Source organism: Colletotrichum graminicola (assembly GCF_000149035.1).
Source record: "Colletotrichum graminicola M1.001 genomic scaffold supercont1.3, whole genome shotgun sequence".
Taxonomy (NCBI): Eukaryota; Fungi; Ascomycota; class Sordariomycetes; order Glomerellales; family Glomerellaceae; genus Colletotrichum; species Colletotrichum graminicola.
In genome coordinates, this window is record NW_007361007.1 from 1,195,436 (window position 1) to 1,207,831 (window position 12,396).

At 55.4% G+C, this 12,396-nt stretch overlaps 5 protein-coding genes across 5 annotated transcripts; 2 read left to right on the forward strand and 3 right to left on the reverse strand.

The window, feature by feature from the left end:
• Positions 1-887: 887 nt before the first annotated feature.
• Positions 888-2,671, forward strand: GLRG_01247 (uncharacterized protein; the record flags this gene model as incomplete). The annotated part of the gene is made up of 9 exons (XM_008091932.1): positions 888-1,023; positions 1,071-1,247; positions 1,296-1,508; positions 1,556-1,648; positions 1,694-1,810; positions 1,863-1,997; positions 2,047-2,087; positions 2,135-2,295; positions 2,344-2,671. The coding sequence occupies 9 exons, from the start codon at positions 888-890 to the stop codon at positions 2,669-2,671; spliced, it is 1,401 nt and encodes a 466-aa protein (XP_008090123.1).
• A 1,096-nt stretch (positions 2,672-3,767) lies between these two features.
• On the forward strand, positions 3,768-4,683 carry GLRG_01248 (short chain dehydrogenase; the record flags this gene model as incomplete). The annotated part of the gene is made up of 2 exons (XM_008091933.1): positions 3,768-3,874; positions 3,933-4,683. 2 exons carry the CDS (start codon positions 3,768-3,770, stop codon positions 4,681-4,683), a joined length of 858 nt encoding a protein of 285 aa, XP_008090124.1.
• Positions 4,684-4,891: 208 nt separating this feature from the next.
• Positions 4,892-6,321, reverse strand: GLRG_01249 (uncharacterized protein; the record flags this gene model as incomplete). Its single annotated transcript, XM_008091934.1, has 2 exons — positions 4,892-6,035; positions 6,230-6,321. 2 exons carry the CDS (start codon positions 6,319-6,321, stop codon positions 4,892-4,894), a joined length of 1,236 nt encoding a protein of 411 aa, XP_008090125.1.
• A 1,006-nt stretch (positions 6,322-7,327) lies between these two features.
• GLRG_01250 (uncharacterized protein) lies at positions 7,328-8,533 on the reverse strand (the record flags this gene model as incomplete). Its single annotated transcript, XM_008091935.1, has 1 exon — positions 7,328-8,533. The coding sequence occupies one exon, from the start codon at positions 8,531-8,533 to the stop codon at positions 7,328-7,330; it is 1,206 nt and encodes a 401-aa protein (XP_008090126.1).
• A 2,009-nt stretch (positions 8,534-10,542) lies between these two features.
• Positions 10,543-12,396, reverse strand: GLRG_01251 (uncharacterized protein; the record flags this gene model as incomplete). The annotated part of the gene is made up of 1 exon (XM_008091936.1): positions 10,543-12,396. One exon carries the CDS (start codon positions 12,394-12,396, stop codon positions 10,543-10,545), a length of 1,854 nt encoding a protein of 617 aa, XP_008090127.1.

Consider the following 12,396-nt stretch of genomic DNA (forward strand, 5'->3'; position numbering starts at 1 on the left):
ACGGTCCACTGCCAGGTGGATACGGACTGCGCGGGGTCGTGGGTATCCTCGTCGTTACTGGCGGGAAGACGTGCCACATCCAGACGCAACTCGACGAAAAGCGCAGCCTGATCCCGTCGTCCTTTTCCAATCGCTTGTACCGGTACGACATTTCCATCAAACACGCGAGCCAACCGCCGCCAGCTAGCAAATCCTCTTCGGGCCTTCATACAGCAGGGATGGGGAGCTCCTTGGGTTGCACTCCAAACAGCGAAGAGAACGAGACGGGGGGGGGTTCCCATATGTGAGACCACCACCAAAGTCCATCTTGCGGCTGTTGTTCTGTCACTTGCTCCACGCGGGAGTGGAATACCTGGTGCGTAACGAGAGGAGGTTCTTATCGACCCTGCAGGGCTAGAGCCGGAACAAAAGGCAACTGTACCGTGCCACACCCTCTTCTTGTCGTCTCCGTCCCGATTCTCGTCTTCCGTCCCCCGTTTCCCGACCTTCTTCCTCTCCCACTCCTTCAGCTTAGGTCCGACCTTCCAGCCTACCTAGGAGTTACTCACCCAAGCTCAGGATTCAGGTGTCCTGCAAGACGATGCAGGCTCGCTGAAGCTCATCCCACCCCTTCTGCAGAGAACTGTTGCCTTGCGCCAGTAACATCTCCCAGGATACGTCACGCGTCGCCGTACAGCTGCTCCAGCCAATTGGGCGGGAATTTCCATTTATCCTGCCGCGACCCCGACACCTGGAGGCCCGGCTGGTCTCTTGTCTCTTTCCTTTGCGGCTCAAGCTGACGCTGCTATCAAGACGCCGTCTCCGTCCCGAGCCCGGCCCTACTTGGTGGCCCACTCATGACCGGCACCGATATCCAGAAGTCTTGAGTGTCGACACATGATGCCATCATGAAGTCAAGCAAGTCCAGCAAAAGCAAGTCGAAGAGTAGCGGTGGTGGTGGTGGCGGTGGAGGAAGTAGTCCATGGAGCGATTGGATCTGGTCGCCCGAACATGGAAAATACTACATGTACTGCATGAAGAATGGTAGGTTGTGGGCCCAGGACAAGTCGAGATATCGCTGACCAAGACAGGTCAGCCGAAATATCACTGGCAAGAAACACAGGTCACTCTACAACAACCTGTCGAAACGATCCCACGCGAGCAGCCAAATGTTGAGGAGATGACCAACGGTTTTGACAACCTGTCAACATCCACTTCTACAACAGACGGCGATTATAGCTACGCCCCGCAAGGCGATGACGGGAATAGTGAGTTGATAGACGATGTCCAAGCTTGCTTTGGCTTACACGATGCAGATACGTCTTATACGTATCCAACTTCGACAACATCATACGACAACTCGAGTCGTTCAAGGAAGGGCAAGGAGACGGCGTACGAGTCACAGCCGCATGATGGGGAAGATAGTCCACCCGCGGATCCAGCCCCGCCTTTGGACCCTTTCTGGGGTGCCAAGCAGGAGGCTCCCCAGGGTTATGTGTCGGACCCAGCTGCGCATCAGGATCAAGATTGTATAGGCCCTCACCCACGTAATAACAAGCGACTGACGATTTAGCAGTTTTACCCCCTCAAAATAGTACAGAAAGCATGTACCATGAACATGATGTGTACACGGCAGCCCATGATTCAGGTGCAACCGCTCATAGTCAAGGTAAGTCTTCCGGGTTTGCGTTAGGGGCCTAACTGACATTAACAGATTCTGGTTACGGGACGACAGACACAGATGACTACGACAACGCAATCCTACAGGAAGCTTTGGCAGAGACATATGGAAAAGAGAGTCAAGGCGGGCCATCAACAGAGCCAGCGTACGGTGGGTTTGACTGCAATTGCTAAGTACCTAGCCCGGTATCTGACTGCAACAGGAGCATACGCAGATAGTGAAGATGACGGCACGCGAACACCAACAGGGCCAACACCCCCTGTGTCTCATACTACATCTTTTGCTGAGCCCAGTCGCATCAGTGGAACATTCGGCACCAACGAGGATTTAGATCCACGTAAGTAGCCTTATAAACTCTGGTCTTGGTCTTGGCTAATCGCGTATAGGCTACGTTGTCGAACCGTCACACAAGTTTCGTCCTGGATCGGTTGGTGGTGTGACTCAGGCTATGTTTCCGCTGGCTAATTGTACTAGATCTTCAAAGTTCTGTGGTGTGAGCCGTCGGGCACAAGCCTCGGAGGGACACCGACCATATCAGATCGAAAACCAATTCAAGATCGTTATGGCGGTTCTCTCTTCGTCGGCTTCCGCCGCTTTGTCGTTGTTGCCAATGACGAAGGTCATTGTACCTGCGTGTGAGTATTACCAGGCCTCATATTAGTTTCTTGTACTAAATTTTGCAGACCTATCCTCACGTACCAAGGCAAGGCCTGTAAAAAGAAGGGCGTGAAAGCTCACAAGCACGGTATGGTATATCACAACAAGCCCCACCGGCCACTACAGAATGAGCCAGAGCTCGGATTCGCTCCCGTGCGAGCGAAACTCACCGTCGATGGAGAAAAACTTGATAAAGCTTCTCGTGTCAACTACTCGAAGCTTGTGACTATTGAACACAATGTCAAGGTCTTCTTCATTGGTCACATCAGCCCTGATGCTTTGGACGACTTTGCGGATGCTGTCGACACATGCTGGGAAAGGAAGACGCACTCGCATCGTAGGTCGAAGAGATAAGCAGACAATTTGTTTGCGAACGTTTTTTGCGTCTTCGTCATGACAGCCGCACAGTTTAAGACTATATACGTTTTGATGAGCATACTTAAATGCTCCTCTACCACGATTGGACGACAGTTTATTTTGCCGACAGTCCGGCCATCTCATGTTACTTTTTTTTTCTTATAAAAAAAGAAGGAAAACAACCTTTTGTATTTAAAGCTTCGGCACGCCGAATTTGAATCATGTCGGACAATGGTCATTACGTCACATGGGCGGTTCATCAAGGAGTTGGCAGCATCAACAGCATTGATGCAGACACTTAACAGCAGTGGAAGTCATGGGAGGGGGGCATAGGCAGATTGCATTTACGGAATCTCTTACTATCTATATAATATTTGACTCGTTAGCACGAGAACGACTCTGAGCTCAATGTCATTACGCCTCCTATATCTCACTGTAGTGTAGAATAGGTAAAGGGAATACCGACAAATATCAGTATAAATATAGTAATAAAAAGTACGTTTGTGAAGTGTATTTTCTTTATGCTTTTAGTAGGGCTTTAGTTAGTACTAGTGTCACGGACCGGCCTCCGGGGTCCAACGTTGCACTGCTGTCATGACCTTCGTAAGCACATTACTGTGGAATCTGCGCAAAAGGATACAGGACTTTTAGAGACTTGCAGAAGTCAGCCAAGCGTCGCGTGTCCAACCCACGCCATGAGATTTTAGTATAAACGTCTACATGTAGCTCTACTTAAAATTGACTTATCACGAGCTTGCCGTTTTACAAAGAGCTCACAGGGAGCTCAAAGTTCAGATTACATAACTGCACATCTCGCGCTAGGCATCCGAGAGTCAAAATGCTATCCGTTAACAATCGACCCACGCTTCGCCCCTGCTGTGAAACTGGAACTAGCGGACAACCGAGGCTCGGTATCTTCCCCGCAAACGTCACCGACCAGGGGTCTCTAACAGCCAGCGCTGAACTAACTCTGGGCAGGGAACAGACGGCGCATTCCTAATCCCGAACCTCCTTTATATGTCCAACCTGTGCCTGGCATATCGCAGTTTGACGTTGCTTTCTATCTCTGCAATTGACCAAACGACCGAACAAAATGGCCGAAGCACAGCTCAACGACTTTCCCTCCCTCTTCTCCCTCAAGGGCAAGGTCGTCGTTGTGACCGGCGGTTCTCGTGGTCTCGGCCTGCACGCTGCCTCCGCGTATGTCCATCCGTGTCAATCCACCGTGATCCATCTCTCTAACTGGTCTTGTTTACAGCTTCCTCCAAGCCGGCGCCTCCAAGCTCTTCATCTCCTCCCGCAAGAGCGCCGCTTGCGAAGAGGCCTGCAAGGCCCTCAACGCCCTCCCCAACCTGTCCCCCGGCGCCGTTGCCATCTCCGTCCCCTCCGACGCTGCTGACATCAAGGGCGTCGAGCACCTTGTCGCCGAGGTGAAGAAGCATACGGACCGCGTCGACGTGCTCTTCGCCAACGCCGGCGCCACTTGGGGCGAGGCTTTTGACACGCACCCCGACAGTGCTTTTGCCAAGGTCATGGATCTCAACGTCAAGGGCGTCTTCAACACCATCCGGCTCTTCACGCCGCTGCTAGAGAAGGCAGCCAACACGGAGGACCCTGCGCGCGTCATCATCACAGCCTCGGTGGCGGGTCTGGGCGTCGGCACGCTGGGCAAGCAGGGCACGTACGGCTACAGCGCCAGCAAGGCGGCCGTGATCCACCTGGGAAGAAACCTGGCGTTGGAGTTGGCACCGAGGCACATCACGGTCAACTCCATCGCCCCTGGCTTCTTCCCGAGCAAGATGTCCAACGGCCTTCTCGACATCGGGGGCGGCGCCGACAAGATCGGCAAGGGGAACCCCATGGGCCGGCTGGGGCGGCCCGAGGACATTGCGGGCGCCGTGGTGTACCTCGCCAGCCGTGCGGGGTCGCATGTGAACGGAGAAGTGATTGCTATTGACGGCGGATCGCTGTGGCAGCGTGGGGAGCTCAATGTTCCTCCCAAGTTGTAGGGGGCTGCTTTACTGCATATGGAGTCTGGGATAGGGTGTTGGTGATGTCAACAAAAATGTGTATTATCGCGCTGATTGCCAAACATGTCTGCGAACCCACCGGACCAAGGGTCCATCATGCCGTTCTAAGATATCATAACCGTATGAACCCATCTCTGTTACATATAAATCCCACGGGTAGAAACATGGCTTTGACAGAACGCCAAATCTAGAGAGGTTTCCTTGCCACCCAAAAGCTCGCGCGGTACGTCGTGTGCAACATGCTCTCCGGGTCGTGGATGTACGGCGCCTCGATCCCCGTCTCGCGCCTCTCCACCTCGAACCCAACTCGCTCAACCAGTGCCATGACCTCATCGTCACAGAGCTCGAAGCTGCCCGGGTCCGCGATGCCCGACGAGTTGTTGTAGTCGTGCTCGCCGTCGCCGTCTGTGTCGCGGCCGTGGTTCCCGGGGGCATTGTTCTCGAAATGCCACAGCAGCGGGCCGAAGTTGATGAGCACGCCCCCCGGGCGCAGGCAGTGCAGGATCGTCTCGAGGTACCGCACGAGGTTGGGCGCCGTGTCGAGGAAGAAGACGGTGGCGACGGCGTCGTACGCAGCACGGTGATCGTCGTCGGCGTACAGGCAGAGGAAGTCGGCGGCACACATGGACATGCTTCCGGCGGAGGGCCCCGCGGCGGCGAGTTGCGTCGCCGGGTGGATGTCTGGCACCGCGCAGCTGCGGAGGTGGTTCGTCCGGGTGCGGTGATTGGAGAAGGAGTGCGCCCAGGGGTAGATCTTGTGCTGCCCCGCGGTCTTTGTGCAGTTGAGGATATACGATGAGGCAAGAAGCTGGTGGTAGGATATCTCGTTGCCCTCGGCGTCATGGCCCGCACGACATAGCTCAAAAACGAGACGGCCGAGACCCGCACCGGGGACGAGGACCTTGAGAGGCTCTGCTGGGGCCGATGTGGGTGACGGGCGTGCTTGACGCTCGCGGTCGACGGCGTCTAGCACGGGATCGTAGCATACACGCCGCTCCTCGGCACCCTCGGCGGACCAGTCGCGGTAGAATTGGCGGAGAGTGCTGCGGGCCTTGTCGGTGTCATTGTGCTTAGCGACCCCGACCCAGGCATCGGGCAAGCGCGGCTCTTCCGTCGAGCCTTCCGGAACGAGGTGGAAGGAGCGCAGACCGTTGTGTGCAATGGCGTGAGCGAGCTCGGCATTGGCCTCGATGGCCTCGTCGGTGCGCTCAAGGGTGTCGAGGAAGTTGAAGGGCGGTGCGGCGAGCATTTGCCAGTGCGCCTGGGGCAGGGCGTAGAACGACTGTCGGCGGAGGTGGGTTACATTGAAATGTGCCACTTTGGCATATTGGCTAGCAGGATGTGTTAGTAAGATTCACACATGGGAGATGGTACAGGTCATGATGAGATCACGGGGGAATAATATCCATTGGCTTCAGGTAGTAGACCAAGATGAATGCAGTGTCGCTCAACTCCCACATCGCTTGCTAGCCCGAGAGAAAAACATGGACGAGTTATGAACTTGACACCGCTAGAAAAAACTCACAGAAACGAATCCAGCGCGCAGAATATCACCCTCGTCTCCTCCGGATCCTCAATCGTGTTCTCCATACCGCTCCATTGCTCATCGTCCGCCATTGCTGCCGTTGTCTGTCGTGGGCCCTGCCGCTGGCCTCCCACCAATGTGTCTAGTTTGGGCCAGTTACGGCGTAAGTGATGGCCGTATGGATTGAACCGTACCCAACGCTTTGGCTGGTTCTGGATCTTTGGTGGCCGGTGGGAGCAGACAGAGAGACAGCTATGCTATGATGCTGATGAGGGAGGGGCAATGCAGCAACCCCCACCAAATGTGTCAGCCGAGCGAGGTCCGCCGTGAAAATGGCGTGGAACTGGCTGGGTATGGAAGCTCGCGCGGCGTCTCCTGCAGGCAACAGATGATGATCTCTACCTGCACCCGATAGATATGGGGGAAAGTGAATGAGGAGCCAAAGTGAATCTGTCGGAAGCCCGCGACATGATTATTGCTCCCAACCTCCCCCTCCCCCTCCCCCTCCCCCACCGGAAAAAAAAAAGGGATCCTTTTTTGTTTGTTTTGTGATTGCTCCTCTCCCCTCCCCGAAAGCGGCCTCTGCCGCCCATCGCACTTGCATGGATGCCGTTGTTAAACTACCTACCCATAGTTAAGTACCTAACCGTGGGGCTATCCCGCTACAGCGTCGGAGGCATAGCTGAATAATCAGACCATACCTATAGCGCAAAGGGTCCACTGACGAAGGTGCACCACGACCACGCCGTATTGTAGCTGGAACTTGTACCCACCAGGCCAGACTTTCATGCGGTTTTCCAACACGGTCATGGTGTAATTGGAGGGCAAGAACATTCTCTTGGAAGGACGCCTCATTGATGAATACTCATTGGTTTCCTCCCATCGTCAATCTACATGATCGCGTTGCTAATCTACATATCCCGTAAAGCCCTTCCAATACCACCACTAAACGACTTGCAATCCCAACGCCATAATCCGCAAGATGCTCGCCAATCACAGTTTGCTCTTCATTCGTATCCTTTTGCTTCATCTGAAACCCAAGTCACAAGGGGCCTTGGTTTCGTTTTTCTCTTCCTCTGACCATTGTTCATCTCTCGATCAATGGTCGCGGTTCCGGCGGCCTTCCTTTCTTCTTTTCCGTCTTTCATCCGCGTACTCACTACCAACAGCGCTTTGGCTGCTCAGGCCGGGGATGACGTGGTGGTACGACTTGTGACCCATATCGCTTTCCACCGCGCTCGTGATATCGCTCTCTGCCCAGCTACCGGGCATGCTCGGTTCCGGCTCTTCCTGGGGCGGGGGCAGGGCGTAGCCACGGGTGTTTTGGTCCTCGGCCACGGTGCTCGCGCGTTGGAAGCTGAAATCACGTCTCGAGCTGCCGGCGGCGCGACCCTTCTCCTGAAGCTTCTTTGCCTCGGCGCGAATGCGCTGGCGCTCGCGCTCCTCGTTGCGGTCCGCCGTGCTGTAAACCTTGCGAATGCCGCCCGTCCTACTCTTGGGCGGCGTCGACGTCGGCGTGGTTTCACGGGCGGAGAGCAGGTTGGTGGAGACGGACGACTCGGTAGGGTTAGTTGAGCCGTCCCACTCAGACGCCTCGGATTCTTTATTGAGGCCGCCGACGCGGGCAGGCTTCTCGTGGCGGTAAGATCGCAAGTGCTTCTTGGCCTCACGCTCCGCCTCCTCGTCAATCAAAACGCCCGTCTCGTCATAGTTCTTGCTGGCTGAGTGCTTCTCCTTGTGGCGGGCCTCTTTTTCCTTACGCCTCTTCTCGCGTTTCCTCTCGCGCTTCTCGCGGGCGGCGATATCGCTTGCTCCAGCCGTGATGCCCGACAGTGTAGTTCCTGAGATGCTGGTTGTATTGTCATCGTAGTCCTTGTACACACTTCCGCCACCCAGCTGTGTTGTAGGCGTAGCCCCGGATAAGAGTGTTCCGTTGGGCCCTCTCCGGCGCAGAACGGTTGACTTGTAGTCGTCCCAGTCGTTTTCCTTGAAGTAGAAGCCGCCATTTTTGGCCCAGAAGAAGAACCATATACCCCCGATGACGAAGGTGGCCCCGATCAGGCCGAAGATGACAAAGACGGCCGTGTTGTTGATGTTCTGGGGGTCGGTGACGCCGACGTGAGGGTCCTCCTTGTAGCCGGTGCTGTCGCGGGCGAGGAGGAGGGATCGAGCGGCGAGAGGTCCGACAGAGGCGTCAAAGGCCCGGGCTGCGATGTCTGCTGTGTCCGGGAGGCTTGAGAGTTGTCGGCTCGAGATCAATGAGCGGGCTTGGTGCGCCAGGCCGGTGACTACGGCCGGGGCCATGGTGGGCAGTGGACTTCAGGTGAAGTCCGAGTAGGTTGCGGCGGTTTCCAAGGAGGGTTTGAAGATGCTGGTAGAACCAGCGATAATCGGGAGTGAGACAGTATGTGTGAATGCTGTATATGGAATGCTCTTTGCAATCCACCTTGATCGAAAAAGATGGGTAGCGGCAGTATTCAGGCTGGATGCAGATGAAAGCTCGAAAACTACAGAGCAGAGAAGAGTTCCCCGGTCAGCTGCGTGGTGGTGGACGTGTTGTTCCTATAGAAACCAGAAATTGCCGTGGCTGGGATGGCAAGTGAGGTGGTTGGTGGGGGAATGTGCCGGGGGGGTGGCTTCCTTGCTCTTCGCATTCGCTCGGGTTTCTTCTTGTCCACTCGTAAGCACCAGCCTGAATTATCGTCCGGGATCCGGTCGTCCAATTTGATGATGCCTTACTAGGTATTTTCTTGGTTCGGTTGGCTGGCCTTTCCAAGCCTGATTTAGACTATACTAGAGCTGGGTCTCTGCTCTCCATCTTTCTCTTACTCCCAGCCTCCCGACAAATGACGTCGTAAGTAAATATATCCATCCGTTACCCAGCAACCAACCGTAACTTACCTAATCACCGCTACCCTCACCAGACTTTCCCGTTGCATCGAAACGGACGCAATGGACGGCGGCAGTAGAGCACGTCCTCCCGCACAAAGCCAACGGTTCGAACAAAAGCCCGTTGCCCATATTCATCCATCGCATTGATCAAGCTCCTCGTGTGCTGGCGCATTCCTGAAGCCGGCCAATCGTTACGAGCAGCGCTCCTCGAGCTCCCGACAACCGAACCGCCCGTTTCAACCATGTGTCAGAACGACAGGCACAATTGTTGGAAGCTAACAGGCTTGGGGAGACTATGTGGGAAACATGCGCTCAACCGTTTTCATCTGAACATTCCTATAGAACAACCCGCGTGTAGAGTCTGCCATCCGAGGCGGTTCTCTCTGACAGCTGTTGATCGGACTGCCCTATATGGCAACTGATCGCTTACGGCCCTCCGTTTTGGGATGAGAGGGTGTGGATTTAACTTTGGCCTTGAGCTAATCTACACAGACGTGCCAGACTGCCGGCACCATCATGACGAGACGATTGGTTGATTCTGCGCGGTTGCTGTTCCAACACTTTTTGTTCATTGCGGCCTATATGGCTCAGCCATCCTAGGGGTATCTGTCCTTGCCGTGAAGGGGCAAATTGCCCGCTTCCTGGCATCGTGCGTGCCCATCCCATTCCTCCTTTTCCAGGCCCAAGCTGGTGATGACTGATAGCCATGGTAACCCCCCAAACGATGTTAACTTAGGAGCAGCTGCCCCCTCCCCCATCCTAATGGTATCGTGCCAAATTTGATTCTAAGTAGAAGTGAAGAAATGAAACCCCGTACATGCCCATGACAATTTCCCAAGTGCCGTCATTTCCTAAAAGCACAAGAAGTGCGAACTTCCCGATGCAGGTTGTCTATCAAGTCGTCTTCCAACTCGTACGCCGTGCTGAAAATACGACACACGCTTCGCCAGGTCAGGTGGGAAAGCCATGCCCCCTCTCACCAGGGCGAGATACCAGTACTCGGTTTTCCTCCGCATATGCCCAGAAAACGAACGAATGCCAAAAGCATATCCAGCCATCCAATCCCAAATTGTCATTTACCGCTACAGAACCAAAATCCGGATGTACATGAAGCATTCTGCAAAAAGAAAAAGAAAAATGGTATAAAAATGTTGAGAAAATTTCAAAGAGCAGAGCTCGCGACAGCCTCCGCTTTGGGTATAAACTTTTCCGCTGCCAGAAAGTTGACCTGAAGCAGGCGCAGAAGCAGAAAGGGGTGAAGAAATAGAGCGAGAAAAACAGAGGAATAATAAAGGCCAACCACCATATCGATACAACTGTCGATCCGGGTACAGTGCAGAAACAACGCTCGCTCTAATAAGATTGTGCAAATGGTGAAAGGAGAACTGCGTCTTGTCGTCATCTTCGTTAAGCTATGCCCGTCAGGTAAACGGGATTCTTGGATGCTCGTAGCCATCGTACTGGGCGCGACTGTAAGAGTCGGATTGGCTTGGGGACCGAGCGCGGATTGGTAGTCGCTCCATGCGGCTCCGACGGTCGTCAGAGTAGATAGTGCTGGCCCTGTCGCTGCCACCAAGGCGTCCTGGCTGGCTGATGTTGATTTCACCACCGTCTTGACACTGGATCTCAGCGTTGCCGACCCTAAGGACAGCCTGTCCAGTGACTTTGATGGTAATGTCCTCGCCGTCGCCGGTGGACGACCGAGTGGTTCGTGTAGTAGCACTGCGTCGAAACTCGCTCTCATCGCGGCTCCCGCTGCTCCCACTGGACCTGCTGCTCTTGCTCTTCTTCTCGGCCTTGGACAAAGCTGCAGCAGTCAGAGGTTCCGCAGCGCCGCTCACGCCGTTCTGGTAGGCTAAAGCAGCGGCCGCAGCAGAGTCGTACTTGGATTGCGACATGCTGCTGCTCTCACCAGCCATGTATGAATGACGCCGGCTACTGCGGGAGGCCGGAACGGGCTCAATCTGGTAACCCTCACGACTGTACGTGCTAGAGCCCCGGCGGTGCGAACGAGGCCTGGAAACCACACCATCATCATATTCGTATCCTCGAGGGACGATCTCCTGGTACATGGATTCGTCACCATCAAAATCATCCGACTCGTAGCCATGAGACGCAATTTGCCGCTGCGGAGGCGGAGGGCGAAGTGCCTGTCGTGACGGAACAGCCGTCCTCGAACGCGGCGGGGGCGGCGGCATCAGTTTGCGATCTTCAACGTCCCGAATCTTCAGCGACTGCCGCCTGACGATGTTCTCTTGTTCGTAGGTCGGCCCATAATCCTCCAAGTCGAAAGAAGATACCGACATGGATCGATGTCCCATGGCGGATGAAGGCCTCTGCTGGAAGCGTCGAGCCAGGTTAGAATGCCGAGGGCTGCTAGACATGAGGTCTGGGGGGAAGTAGTCGGTCGGCGTTTGCGGAGGCGGTGGCTGCATCGGGTACGGAGCACTCCCTGGGCCCCAAGCTGGTGGGGGATATGATGTGCCCGGGGCGAAGGGGGATTGCTCATGCATAGGAACCGGTATTGGGCCCGGGGAGAAAGGCGATGGAGCATGCTGAGAAGCAAGGGGAGGAGCGTGAGGAGATGGCGCAAAGGGCGAAGGATTCGGTGCCGGGGTAAAAGGTGAAGCAGCCTGAGTGGAATGCCATTGCTTGTTGGACGTCGGAGGTCGGGAACCTGGGCCATAGTAGCTGCTTGGGCGGCTTGACATGGCTCTGGGCCGCGAACCCGATGTCGTTTGGATGCCGTACTGCGAGGCGTCGTCATCGAATCGTGGCCTTCTGTACTGGTCTGATTGCTGGGCATGGACAACGGGTGCTGTCTTGACGTGCTTTGCTGACGGGCGCACTGCGGACTTTTTGGCGGTAGCCCGCTCACGCTGTTCTCGCTCCCGCTCAGCGCGCTCGCGCTCAGCGTGGCGGGCGGCCCTCTCCTGTTCCTTCCTGAGCTGACGCTTCTCCTCTCGGCGGGCATCTTTATCAGCTGCTGCTGCTGCCGCCGCCGCCGCCGCTTCCCTCTCTCCAGCACGTCTCTCCCTTTCTCTCTCCCTCTTATCGGATACGACAGGGTGGACGGTGTCATCCGAGTCGGTCAGAGCGTGTTGCGGGGAGGTGGCAGGTCTTCTCGTCGTCTTTTCCCTGCGGGACTTGCTATTGGCTTTTGTCTTGCCTGAGCTTCCTGGAGCAATCGACTGGGCGTACTGCCCGGTTCCCTGGATGACGACGCCATTTTCCTCGTCAAAGTCTTCTACGTGGGCGATGTTTCCGCGAGCCAT